This window comes from Pteropus vampyrus, unplaced genomic scaffold, assembly GCF_000151845.1.
Source record: "Pteropus vampyrus isolate Shadow unplaced genomic scaffold, Pvam_2.0 Scaffold201, whole genome shotgun sequence".
Lineage (NCBI taxonomy): Eukaryota > Metazoa > Chordata > Mammalia > Chiroptera > Pteropodidae > Pteropus > Pteropus vampyrus.
In genome coordinates, this window is record NW_011888982.1 from 1,955,954 (window position 1) to 1,970,777 (window position 14,824).

A 14,824-nucleotide genomic window follows, 5' to 3' on the forward strand; every position below is an offset into this window, starting at 1 on the left:
GGCTGAGGACACCGTGAGGCCCATAATACTGCATTCCATGTATCAAGTCCTCCTTTATTATCTTGTCATTAAAAGATAATTATAAATCTGGATGTTGAAGGAAGAATGGTATTAATGAGTTAACCCTCAGAAAGTCACTATCTCAACAGACTTCTTTAGAGAGACCCCAGAGAGAGATTTTCCATTCTCTTACTATGATAACTTGCATTAAAAGTCCAAGCACTAAGAACATTTTGGATTCAATAATACAAAGGCAAAAAACTGGGAATAGCAAAAACAGCTAAAGGAAAACACACTGATCAGAGCCACGTAGACAAAAGTGACATAAACAGTGTCATTGTCTACTCTAAAATGTCTAAATCACAATATCTGGATGATTTTGCTTCCTCTTTTCATGTCACCTAAAACTTCTTCCACGATCGATTAATTTTAGTTAACTAGCTTTTTCTTTTAAGAAATAGAGATGCATTCATAAAATTCTTTCTAATGTCCAAGTATCTCTAGAAACTATAAGAGACCATGGACATTTCATTTCATTGTATGCCTTCTTTGCTTCTACTAAAAATAATTCTACAATGTATTTAAAGATTGAAATAATTTTAGGCCTGCAAAAAGCCTTAGAATTCATTTATTCATTCACCCACTTATTTCACAAACATTTTAAATAAAAAAAAGAAAGAAAGAAAGACACTATTTCATTCATTGACGTTACATAAATGAACAAGACAAATTACCAAAAAAAAAAAAAATCAGTCCTCTCATGGAAGTTACATTCTAGTTACAGATAAAGAAATGAAAAAGAAAGCAAATGATAAATGTAAGAAATTAATAAAGAAAATAGGATAGAAGCTGATAAGTATAATGGGAAAGAATAGAGTAGAATATAGGGGATTGGGAACTTGAAATCCTACCTAGTAAATAGTAAGGGTCTTGGAAGAGATTAATCCTAACCTTAATTACCATTTAATGCTATGTAATTTTACTCATAAATCTTAATTAATAGACTGCATAAAAGCGATAGCTATTTTTTTTAATTAAGCATTTACGGTGTGCTAAATAAGCACTCACTTTCACTACAAATCACTATCCCTTTGATATACAGAATAGAATGCAAAAGCAATATTAGGAGCCAATGTAGATTATGCCAGAAACTTTCTTTACTGAATTAGTAAGAGTGGATGAGTGAATATAGAGTTGGTTCATGGGAAATAGTGAGAAAAAGTTTAGTGTGTTTGAATTTCAAATCGAGTAAAACAATTTTCGATATTTTATGTTTTATGTTTCTTCTTAATATTCTAGATGTACAAAGGACTACTTGCCAAAGAAAAGTTAAATACCATCACTTTTCTCAACAACTACAGCCTATTTTACATTTAAGTATTTTGGCAATTCATTGTTAAAAATAGACATCCATAGGGGGAAAAACGTCTGTTGTAAAATAATTTATTATCCTTGGGGGGGAGGGGGGGGAGGCTTAGGAGGTTTACTTATTTTAAAGATAGTGAAACCCCAGTGGAATTTAGATCATCTTTTCCAATTTTATATGTTAAAAGTGCTATACGTTTTTCTACATGACATTTTAGTCTTCAATGCACTTATTTGATTTTTTCACTATTGCTTTTAACTGTCTCAAGTCAATTATTTCAGAGATTTATTTTATTTCACTATACATAATTTTAACTAACTTACTTTTGTTTCTTTTTTCATATCTCATTTGGTCAATTAGACAAAGCAGTATTGCAATATTCTTGCCATTTTATTTTATTCTGTTAATTGTTTGGTATATGCTTTCACACAAAGAGGAATCTAATACTAATTAAGGAGATGCAGACTACCCTTCCCCATCATACATATGCACACTCTGATTTTCTGTATTGATTTGTGTAGGTAGAGTTCTCTCTAGTCACTTAGTATGCAAAGGGTCTGTGCTTAGTCACCAGTATATAACAACTTAGCCATATAGCGGATATACCTGATTATCTAGTATTTGGAGCCCTAAATATGAATTTCTGCAATGACAGCACTGTTCCACATTGAAGAAAATGCTTACTTAACATTATCGTTCTTTATTCTAAAATGAAAACTTTCAAAGTCACCTGTTTTTAATTATTAGATGTCACAGTGAAATTCTGAACAGACAGATAAGTTCAGTGGTAGTACTATCTACTCAGTAAAGAAATTCCACATGTTTATTTAAATTCTACCTAGTGTTCATTAATATACTATTCATAGCCTGCACAGTTTCTAACTAAATGCTGCATTTTTATCTTTTCCGAATAAAAGCACTGTATATGATTTTCTCTTTTCAGGGGGGAGCAGAGCATAATATTCCAGTTGTCATTTCAAAAATCTCCAAAGAGCAAAGAGGTAATGTATTAAGAGAATTATACAGTTGCCACTACTTTGTAAGTTGCTGTTATTGAAGAATAAAGTGATATTTAAGAATTATAAGTTAGTATGTAATTGACTAGCTCCAGTTTTCCCATGACCCAACAGTAAGTAGTTGAGTCTGATTCCTGCGTCTTTGCTCTTTATTATTCCAGGGATAGGCTTCACTCACAGAAAAGCAAAGGAAAAATAACAGAACATGTGACTCTATATCAATTACGGACTGCAAAACTTTTCAATTGTTTCATTAAACAAACATACAAACAAATCTGATAATTACAAGTCACACCAAGTATTACCAATTTTTAAATATATGTTATTTTCACTTCTCATATACAATTTATATCAGTCCTCCATATAAAATTTCATCTAGGTAAAACACTGAAGATGTAAAGCAACTTTCAGTGAATAAAATTTATAAGACGACTTAAAGTTTAAAAAGAAAATTGGAGCTGATTCTATAGCTGATGGGTTGAATGTCTGGATCTAAACTTTTTTTATAGATACCTTAAAATTATAAGTATATGAGAAAAATGTCATCATCTATCCAAAAGAGTGACCATTTTTAGTGACTGTAAGATCCAAAAAGGTAGAATTAAATATAAATATTTCAGGTTGTGTTTTAGTATTTGGGCTAAATTATATGATTTTTGTATTTCCATTCCTTGTGGATCTTTTAAGACACTATTCATACAAAGTATTTATTTTTTCCTCTATCAATTTTGACTATAATTAAAAAACTCATCCATATGAAGAAAGTAGTCAATGCATAATCAATTGTCTTTTTTCATTCTTAGCGGAACTTTCAGGACTACTCTTTATTGGGGATGCAATTCTGCAGGTATACATCTTACCATTATTCTTTTATGTGCAACTCAAACATAAAGTCAATTCATAGTATACCACATAAAACTATGTTTTCCTTTCATTGCAGATAAATGGAATTAATGTGAGAAAATGCAGACATGAAGAAGTTGTAAGTTTTCCCTATTTTTTAATATGATTTTCTCTACATGTAAATGAAGATTTAGTACATTGCTAAAAACTGCTCATTTTATTCATTAGAAAAATATGACACTGCCATTGTCCTATCTGATTTACAAAGGATCTCTTGATCTCTTACTATGTGTTTTTTGTTTTTGTTTTTTTATTTTGTTTTTGTTTTATATTAGAAACAGATCAGTGAATACTGCCCAGGATGAAATGTAATACAAAGAAATACTTAAGGGTCATTTGTTATGTTTTTTCCAGTTTTTCTGTTAATCCTTACCAGTCAATATCCATTACATATATCTCTACATGAAATACATCTCTGAATTTTTGCCAATATTTATTAACTTATAAACTTATAAAGAATACAATTTATGCCTGTAAAAACCTCATAGAGTAGCAGGAGCAATTGGAAGATGACATAAAGACTATGTGTTTGTGTTTCTATGTGAGAGCGAGAGAGAGGGGAAGAGAGAGAGAGAGAGAGAGAGAGAGAGAGAGATCGGTAGAGAGGCAGAGAGAGGCAGAGAGGCAGGGAGGCAGGGAGGGAGAGACAGACAGACAAGCAGACAGACACAGACAGACAGACAGACAGAATTTAAAGGACCTTAATCCAAGGTAAACAGGTTTAGTAGTAAGCTAAATAGTCATCAGTTTTTACTGTGGTATTTTCTTGGGTGTTAGTAAATGTGCAGATCTGAAGCCCTGACCTCAGGAATTCTAATTCAGTCAGTTTAAATGGGTTCAAGAATTTGGATTTTAACAACTAGCCCAAGTGGTTCCATTACACATGGCCTCTAAACTATATTTTGAGAGAAGCTGGAAGGTTGAGGAGCTTCTGTTGAGAATGGTGAGATTACATAAAAATGATAGAGAATGGAATAGTGTTAGATTCTTTGAAAAATATTTGTTGTGATTGATTAAAAAACATGTGTAGAATATTTGGTGATTTTCTGTAATCAGCTCACATGGGAAGGGGTATAGGAGAAATTATGTTTAAAAGTTTATACTCAAGGGTCAAACAAAATTTAAAAAAAAATACTGTAAGACTTTTGCATTCCACAGCTCTAATTTATTTGTTTTTATTAATACATTGTATTTTCTGTTAAAAGCTATTTAGAACACCCTATTCTGATACATTTACCCATTTTAAACCTCAAAGGGCCACCTCTATTGTCTGTGAAAAAGCCATCATTCTACAGGTAGTGATATTAGAGAAGGTTCTTGATTATAAGCACTTGGAATAATAAATCAGGATTTGTTAGTATTCATCACTGTTCATCACTTGTCTTTCTCTTCTTACTAGGGCCACCCTATTGGCACTTTATGATGAACTTCATGTGAAATATAAATATTTCAAGTCTCAAGTTTCCTCCAAATATATACAGAGAAAAGTAGTGTTTTAGACAAATGGGAAAAGTATAGCCGAGAGCACACTGTTCTGCAGATTCATATGTTAATTTTAAATATTGCCATATTAGCAGAGATATTTTAACTTTGTCTCTTTTTGAAAAGTACAAAATGATTTTAAACTCCTTATATAGGGAGCAAAACAAGTGTATTTTTTTTCAGAACCACATGCTGTTAGATCAAATCTTGTTTGCAATTTGCCCTTCAGAGGCAGGCAGCATTCTTAGACAAACAATGAATAAGCTTTGATTAAATGGATTAGTGTAGCATAAAAGAATGGAACTCGCTAGTAATGCCACTTCTTAATGGTGTACATTCTGTTTCAGAGAAAAGGAATTTAGAATGATATTGCAAATTAATGTGTTCCTTCATAGTAAACTTTTATTTTTTTGAGAGTTTTATCAGTTTTGAAATATAGGTGCTGATATTCTTATTTAATTTCAATCTTTCATTTTCCAACAGTGATTAGATAATTTTATCTTCTACTAATTACCTAAACAAATAGACTTACAATATCTCAGTGGGACTAAGATGTTAATTAAATGTTTAAAAATGGACTTACATGTGCACAAAAAAGCACAAGAATATCAAAGGATGTAGATGGTTTTAAAGTAGCATGCTGCTATAACATAACATATTCCTTATTCCAAGTCAATAATTCACATAAAGTTTCAAATTCAGAAACAAACTCAGTAGCTGGGACTCTAGCTACCCATATTTTATTTTGCTTAACAGTTAAACTGATCATATAAAATCTTCTGAGTGTCATCTACATGTCATCTTTATTTTTGATGTGACCATGTTTTATTAACCTAAACTATTTAGTGATATTTTTAGAAATTCTGCATTCGGCTTTGATCAGTTTCTATCTTAAGAAGCCTTCAACAGTATAGCTGTTTCATGTTGAGGTTATAAATTTTGGCTTTTATAGAAGAGAGATTCTATATTGTCTACACTGGGCACTCAATATAGAATTGTTGATGGAATTCTTTAGCCAAATGCCTAAAATTAGGTCATCAAAATATTTTCATCTACATGTTTCTTATGCTACGAGTCTGGAGGTATAATAAGTCAATCTGGGTTTCACCCACATGTTACAAGGCATTTTTCTCACTAGAATTTTGCTGAAGAAGAAAAGGTTACAGCTTTCTCATTGAGAAAGACTAGAACAAGTGCCAAATTGCATGTTACCTGGCAGAAAGATAGCAGGATGCCCTGCATAGAGGGCTTTAATATTCAGAAACATTTTTATACAAATTTCATCTTCAACTACTTTCTAACATTGTAATTTCAAGTAAATTACCTTTTCTATCTCTCTGTTAACCATCTGTAAAAATAAATTAAAAATATTTTTATAAGGATTATATTAGTGTAATGTACATGAAAGTCCTAGCATAGATCTGGCAATTAAGAAAAAAAATATATATACATTATTTTATGTCATCAAATACTATTGCTTCACAAGCTAGCAGTCATCTCTTCATTTACCCGCATCGGCCACTGTTGCAAACCATGCTGGCCCCTGGGAGGTCTCACAACAGAAGGAACTGCTCCACATTCCAAGCTCCTTCTTCCGCTTCCCGTCATGAATTAAAGTAAGCATATATGAATGACATGACAGGGTCATTTGAAAAAATGAGGATTCCCTGCTTATTCCAACAGGGTGTCTCTTTATTTTTGATGTGACCATGTCTTGTTTTCCATGAGTTGTCACCCCAGGCATCAAAAGTCCCTAGTGTACCTTTTCCCCTCCACCCCCCAAGGAAAGCTGGATCTATTGCCATTGTTTATGTTAAGATTGTCAACTTTCTATACCCTATGAGCCCTAGACATATTAAGTGACTGTTATCTCTTTATCTAGCTACCCATATTTTATTTTGCTTAACAGTTAAACTGATCATATAAAATCTTCTGAGTGTCATCTACATAATATGCACTGAACTGAGTCTTTTGTAAGACAAGAAGGAGTATATAACTTTATATGTCTCCAACTTTATTGCTATATGGCATAATTTCCTTAGAGTTTAATAATTAAGAGAATATACAAAAATTGTTAGAAAAAGTCAATATGAAAAAAAATTGATTTACAATGGTCTTTGAAATATAATAATCGTGATCTACCTATACTCATTAGAAATAAAAGGACATAAGATTTAGCAGTAGCAGAAAAGGTTGTGTTCTGATTTTACAATCAAAATTACTTGAACTAATAAGCTATTAGTATAATTGAAATTTCCATCTCATAAACTTCAAAATCAGAATAGCTTATCACTAAGTAAAGTAAGATGGATGGATAGATGATTTCAAACATTTTCTTCTAAAAGAACATTTCTGGTTCCAGGTTTGAGATACATAGGTCCTAAAAAGGAGGTTCGTCTGCTTTTTTAATGGTCTTATTGATAGAAAATACTCGATAATTAGAAATACAAATAATTGTCCCTCTAATTCTGATTTGTGATTTTGAACTAAACTCTAAAACACTGTATAATTCTTATAAAAGCAAATTCAGTAGCCAAACTTATGCAAGTTAAAATGATACATTCATGCATTGAAAACAAATTTTGATAAAACTAATATAAAATATTGATTAATAGCATTTTAATTATTATAATATAAATTTAAGTTAAAATTTACATTGGAATAAAAGATTATATTTATTTTAAGCTTAATAAGGAAATAATATTACAAGAATTATAACATCGTCTGAAAGCGAGACATTAATTTATGTATTGGAACATATAAGAAAGTTTTGTGAGTTACTGAGAAAAATATTTAGGATGGGATTTGAAAACATAAATCTTTTCAGATTTTGGCAAAAATATTAAAATGTCATTGAATTACAAATTATATTTTAGCTAACTACTAACAATTTTCAATTTGTTCTCAGTTTGGAAGTAGGTTTTGAGCTCTAATATTTTCCTTAAGAATTCTAACCTTAGTAGACTTTTTTTTTTCTTCAAATTAGCTACCACCAAGGAAATACATATATAAAATTATTTAACTTTAAATATTTCAAACTGATTTGGGAACTGTAAAGAGCAAAGGGTGAGTGAGGAATAGGTTCTAGTCAAGATGGCGGAGTGCTTGCCTGCTCCCACTACCACATTAAAATTGCAACTAAACTATGCAACGGTCAACCTGGAGAATCATCTGAAGATTAGCTGAACAGAGTCTTATAATTAAAGATATATAAAGAGGACACACTGAGGCTGATAGGAGAACCAGAGATATAAAATGGGCCAATCTCATAGCCACTTGTGGCAGTTGAGTGTCAGGAGGGATATTCTGGCTGAGGAGATTTCTCTGGAGGAGCAAGGGGCTCCAGCCTCAAACCAGGGCTCGCTGGCCCAGAATTCCAGTGGTAGGAAGAGGAGTCCCCATAAAATCTGACAAAATCAGTAGAGATTCCAGCCACCCAGGTGAAATGGAAGGCAGCTGGAAATGCAAAAGTCCCCTTAAAGGGCCTGCACACAAACTCACTTGCTCTCAGGCACTTAACTTGGGCCCTGGCAGGGGGACAGCAGCTTGGAGGTGCCAGAGACATACAGGAAAAGACTGAGTTGTGTGGCTTCAGGACAAGGGCTGGAGAGACAGCCATCATCTTCCCTGTGTTGAGTCATGTGTCCCCCCACATAGCCAAATATGTTTTCACATTGGCCCGGTGAAAAACCCTAGCTCCACCCCAGTGAATTCCTGAGATACCCCTCCACCTACCTGGCAAATACCAGTGACAATTTCATGCTAAGCAACCGGCTCCACCCAACTCTCTCAACAAGAGGCTCCTTCTATAGCAATTAATAGGCTTTGGCTCACCTAATTCAAGAGAAATTTTTAATGGCAGGAAATCAGACTTGGCCCAAGCTGCAGCATTTTTTGAACAAATCATGGGGGTCTGTGAGCCTGAGGTGAACTGTGACTGGCATTAGTGTGATCAGAGACTTTTATGACTGGCCACTGGCTTAGCCTGGCACCAAATCTAAATTTACACTAACCTAGGAAATACCACTTGCCTCACTTTGATTACTCCTTTGGAACCTGCCTCCACTAACTACCCAAGGTTCTTTCACCTGCTGAGCCTTACTAGCAGGCAGCCTCAGGCCTTGGACTTCCTTAGGCTGAGCTGCCCCAAGCCTAGTACTTGTGGCAGCCTGTCTTAGTTCACATTGTGGCCTCTCCCGCATGCCTCCAGGTCCAACACAGACAGTTACCATCCACAGATAACTTTGTAGCTCCTATCAGTTAGCCCCAAACTGATTAGAGGCAGCAACTCACCTTCGTCTTCACGGGAGCCCCTCCCAAGGGGCTGCAGAACCTACTCATCCAGAAGCTGCCATTATACCTAAATGGAGCACTGCCTAATTAGCCCTATAAACAACACACACACAGGGTAGTCCCAACAGGTAAATAAGCCCACTGGGGCAAATCCCACTCTCTGGGTTCAGCCCCGACACAGCAGGTCATATGCTATGGGCATGGTCAACAATCATAGCCAGTCAGGATGAAAGTCAATCCTGCTCACTGATGTGCCAACAACAATCAAGGCTAACTACAACAAGAGGACACACACAACCCACTCAATAAATACGCCTGGAGCAGCCAGTGCAGTTGATCAGGGAAACTGAGCCAGTGGGCCACACAGCACACCTACTAAATAAAGCCAACAGGCTCAGAATGAAAGACACAGCAAATCTATCTAATACATAGAAATGAATACAGAGAGCAGCCAAAAATGAGAAAATAACATGCTCCAAATGAAAAAACAAGAGAAAACTCCAGAAAAAGAATTAAATTAAACAAAAGCAACCAACCTACCAGATACAAAGTTCAAAACACTGGTTATAAGAATGCTCAATGAAGAAAAGATTAACTCAATGAGAACTTTAAAAAATATATAGAAAGCATAAAAAAATGGACACAGAAACCACAAAAAATAACCAGTCAGAAATGAAGAATATACTAACCAAAATGAAGAATACACTAGAAGGAATCAATAGTAGATTAGATAAAGCAGAGGATGGAATCAGCAATTTAGAAGACAGGTAGCAAAAACGCCAAGCCGAAACAACAAAAGAAAAGAGAATAAAAAAAATGAGCATAGTTTAAGGGACTTCTGGAACAATATCAAGGATATCAACATTTGCATCATAAAGAGTACGAGAAGGAGAAGAGAAAAAGCAAGGGATTGAGAACCTATTTGAGAAAACTTCCCTAATCTGGTGAAGGAAATACACATATAGATCTAGGAAGCGCAGACAGTTGCAAGCAAGATGAATCCAAATAGATTCACAGAAATTGGTTGCATTCTTATATAACGATATGGAATTATCAGAACAAGAAATTAAGAAAACAATCCCATTTACAATTGCATCAAAAATAATAAAATATAGGAATAAATTCAACCAAAAAGGTAAAAGACCTGTACTCAGAAATTATAATTCATTGAAGAAATTGAAGATACAAATACATGAAACATATAGCATGCTCATGAATAGAAATAATTAACATCGTTAAAATGTCCATACTACCCAAAACAATCTATAGATTCAATGTGATCTCTGTTAAAATACCAATTACATTTTTCACAGAACTAGAACAAATAATCCAAAAATTTATGTAAACATAAAAGTCCCTGAATAGCCAGAACAATTTTGAGAAAGAAAAAAATTGGAGTTATCACTCTATCTGATACCAAACTTTCTACAAGCTATAACAATGGTACAGGCATAAAAACAGACATAAAATAGCATGTTCTTGCCATAAAAACAGATAAATAGATCAATGGAACAAAATAGAGAGCCCAGAAATGAACCCACATGTACATGGTCATTTTATCTATGACAAAAAAGGCAAAAATATACAATTAAGTAAAGACAATCTATACAATAAATGATGCCGAAAAACTGGACAGATAGATACATGTAAAAAGATATGAAATTAGGTAACATTTTACGTCATATACAAGAATAAACTCAAAATGAATTAAAGACTTAAATGTTTTTAAACACTCAAAACCATAAAACTCTGAAAAGAAAACGTAGTAAATTCTTTGGCATTGCTCTTAAGTAACTTTTTTTGTCTTTTTATTTGTTTGTTTGTTTTTGATATATCTCCTAGAGCAAGGTAAACAAAAGAAAAAATAAACAAATGGGACTTCATCAAACTAAAAAGTTTTTGCACAGCAAAGGAAACCATCAATAATATAAAAAGACAATCTACTAAATGAGAGAAGATATTTGCCTATGATATACCTGATAAGGGGTTATTATCCAAAATTTACAAAGAACTCAGACAACTCAACACTAAATAAAAGCAATCTAAATTAAAATGTGCAAAGGACCTGAACAGACATTTATTTAAAGAGGATATGCAAATAACCAATAGATATATGAAAAGATACTCAATATCATTAATCATAAAAGAAATTAAAATTAAAACCACATGAAATATCACCTCACACCTGTTAGAATGGCTATCATTAATAAATCAATAAATGACAAGTGTTAGTGAGGATGTGGAGAAAAGGAAACCCTTGTACTGTGTTGTTACAGACACTATGAAAAACAGTATGGCGTTTCCTCAGAAAATTAAAAATAGAACTATCTTTTAACCCAGCTATTCTATTTCTGGATATTTATCCACAGAAAATCAAAACGATAATTTGAAAAGATATATTCACTCCTATGTTCACTTCAGCATTATTTACAATAACTAAGATGTAGAAGCAATCTATGTGCCCATCAATAGATGATTGGATAAATGTATACACAGTGGAATGTTATTCGGCCACAAAAAAATGAAATCTTATCATTTGCAATGACATTAATGGACCTAGAGGGTATTATTCTAAGTGAAATAAGTCAGACAGATAAAGACAAATACAATATGATTTTATTCATATGTGGTATCTAAGTAAGAAAATAAATGAACAAACAAAACGAAAACAGAATCACAGATACAGAGAATGACTGCCAGATGGAGACAGAGGGGTTGTGGGGCTGGGTGAAAGAGGTGAAGGAATTAAAAAGTACAAATTGGTAGTTACCAAGTAGTCACAGAGATATGGAGTAAAGCATATGGAATATAGTCAATAATATTGTAATAACTATGTATAGTGCCAAGTGGGTACTAGACAAATCAGAGGGATCACTTTGTAAATTATATAAATATCTAACCACTATGCTGTACACCTGAAACTAATATAAAATAATGTTGAATGTCAACTCTAATTGAAAACTAAAAATTAAAAAATGTTTAGAAATATTGTTTATGCTATCTCTGATTTTGAAAAGAAATATAGTTTGGAGAACTTGCCTTAATTACATACTTAGCTTTTTGTTAACAGACTTAGAAGTTCCTTCTCTGCTGGACCCACATATCTGTCCCTTAATTAGGTTATGAATATAGACAGTACAGATGACACTTTTATTTATTTATTTTTTTCACTTTTTAAAATTAAATTTATTGAGGTGACGTTGGTTAATAAAATTATATAGGTTTAAGTGTATAATTCAATAATACATCATATATAAGTTAAATTTCCTTCCATCATCATATATTTCACCCCCTTTACCCTTATCTACCTCCCTCATCTCCCCTTTCCCTCTGGTAACCAGTAAACTGTTTTCCGTGTCCATGAGTCTCTGTTTGTCTTGTTAATTTTTTGCTTTCAGTTTTATGTCACACATATGAGTGAAATCATATGGTTCTTAACTTTTTCTGTCTGACTTTTTTCGCTAAGTATGATAATCTCAAGATCCATACATGTTGTTGCAAATGGCAGTATTTCATCTCTTCTTATGGCTGAGTAATATTCCATTGTATATATGTACCACAGCTTCTTTATCCAATCATCTATCCTAGGGCACTTTGGTTGCTTCCATATCTTGGCCACTGTGAATAATGCTGCAATGCACATCAGAGTACATATATCTTACAGATAAATATTTTTAAATTTTGAGGGGTACTTTTAATTAAATGCATGCTCTTTTTCATGGCTACTGACTCTCATCAAATTCCTGTTTGTTGTCTTACATAATTCAAGGACTTAATTTTGCAGCTCCCTTAATAATGAATCCAAGCCAAGCCTGATAAACCAGTTACTTAGTGGGTACCCAGCTAATTTCCATCTAGAGGAATCCACATGGAGGGTACATAGAAACAGGCACATGTAGACACCGTCATATATGCTGAGAAAAGAAAGCAGCTGTTGTCATTGCGATGTGTTTGACATCTTAATTTGTTTTCATAATGATCAAGCTGAAAGGCAAGGAGAAGAAAGTATATGAGGATGGAAGTATGAAGACCTAAGTTAATGTCTTTGTTACAGACACACTTCTCAGCTGTGTGATGTTCATAAGGGGCCTAAATCTCTTTGAGCTTCATTTTTCTTATCTAAAAGATAAAGAGTTTGAAAGAGATTACTCATAATGTCTTTTTCAACACTAATGTTCAATTATTTTATTTTAAAAGAGTACGCACTTTCGTTAAAATCTATAGAACTATACAACACAGATAGTGAACTCTAATGGGCCTAATTATGTATATTAGTTAATAACAATGTATCAATATAGGCTCATCAATTGTAACAAATGTACCACACTACCATCACCCTGTTCTCTCTCATGAACAAGTGGATATACAGCAAAATCATCATATTTTACAAAAAAGGAGGTATATATAAAATTATGAAAATGTAGAAACAATACTGAGAACTGTCAACAATTACTCAGATTAGTTATTTCTTTTGGGCACACATATGTCATGTGGATATATATCTGAGTCCTCAGGAGAGAGCTCATTAGAGAATAAAACCTAAAGAAAAGTGTTTTGGAAACAATGCATTCTAACCTGTAAGAAAATACTTCTCAGAACACTTTCATTCCCACTGCACAGTGAAATAAGTGGTACCAAATAGGAACAGCCACAATGCCCATCAAAAATTTGGCCATAAGATGGTCAGAGAAGAAGAAGAAGAAAAAGAAGAAGAGAGACAGAGACAGAGACAGAGACAGAGAGACAGACAGAGAGACAGAGAGACAGAGACAGAGATCTGAAAAAGCTGAAGCAAATGCCGATGTCTAGCAAACATTCACATTACAGAGAGAGAGAGAGAGAGAGAGAGAGAGAGAGAGAGAGAGAGAGAGAGAGAAGAAAGAAAGAAAGAAAGAAAGAAAGAAAGAAAGAAAGAAAGAAAGAAAGAAAGAAAGGAAGGAAGAAAGAAAGAGAAAGAAAAGAAAGAAAAAGACATCAACAAACAGAAAGACTAGTTTCTAAGCACATGATTACACCCAGAAACATAGGGGATAGATGATTATTTGGAGAGGCTAATATTCTGAAATTTTATGGTGGGTAATAAAGTAAATGAAATAAGAGTTATATATTCATCTCTCACTCTCAAGTTGGGTAGTTCACATTAATGAAGAGAAGATGGCTTAAAACGTCCAGACTGTGGAAACTTCACTTTGGTCATGTGTTAGTTTGAAGCTTTATAGAATTTGTAGCTGTGAGCTGCTGGAAGTCTTACCAAGGAGCTTCAGGAGTTACATGTTCTGTAGTAGTTCCGAGACATCTCAGGATGCTATAAGCTACTATTGAAGGTCACTTCGGCAATAAACACAATTCTTTGGATCAGAAATCTGACAATCAGAAGGGAATTAAAAGCCCAAGATCTAGTTAAAAATCCATATATCTGTGGTCACCAAAATAGAGAGTGGCTCTTTTGGATAAGTGTAAGGTGGAAAGATATCCTATATATGTATGCTCTTTTCTAAGAATGTCTGATATACTAAAGCAAATGCTATAGAATTATACAATAGAACTTATATACCTTTACTCAATATTACCAATGATGTATATGCAAACAAACTCCTAGAAAACCTTGGATTCCTGGTTTTAGATATCAAAATAACATATAAAAAAAAAGCATATTCGACCCTTTCAGGATTATCTATCAAAGGTACAATTCTAAGGCCTTCTGCTATGATCTGAAAGTCTGTGCCTCCTCAAAATTCATATATTGAAATCCTAATGCTGACGT

General features: G+C 33.4%; 1 protein-coding gene across 1 annotated transcript in view; it reads left to right on the forward strand.

Moving 5' to 3' along the window:
• SNTG1 (syntrophin gamma 1) overlaps nucleotides 1–14,824 on the forward strand; it is a 280,357-nt gene that overhangs the window by 39,311 nt on the left and 226,222 nt on the right. Inside the window, exons 4-6 of the mRNA XM_011372125.1 lie at nucleotides 2,310–2,367; nucleotides 3,186–3,229; nucleotides 3,323–3,364. Of these exons, the coding sequence (XP_011370427.1) occupies nucleotides 2,310–2,367; nucleotides 3,186–3,229; nucleotides 3,323–3,364 (144 nt within the window). The remainder of the gene's footprint in view (nucleotides 1–2,309; nucleotides 2,368–3,185; nucleotides 3,230–3,322; nucleotides 3,365–14,824) is intronic.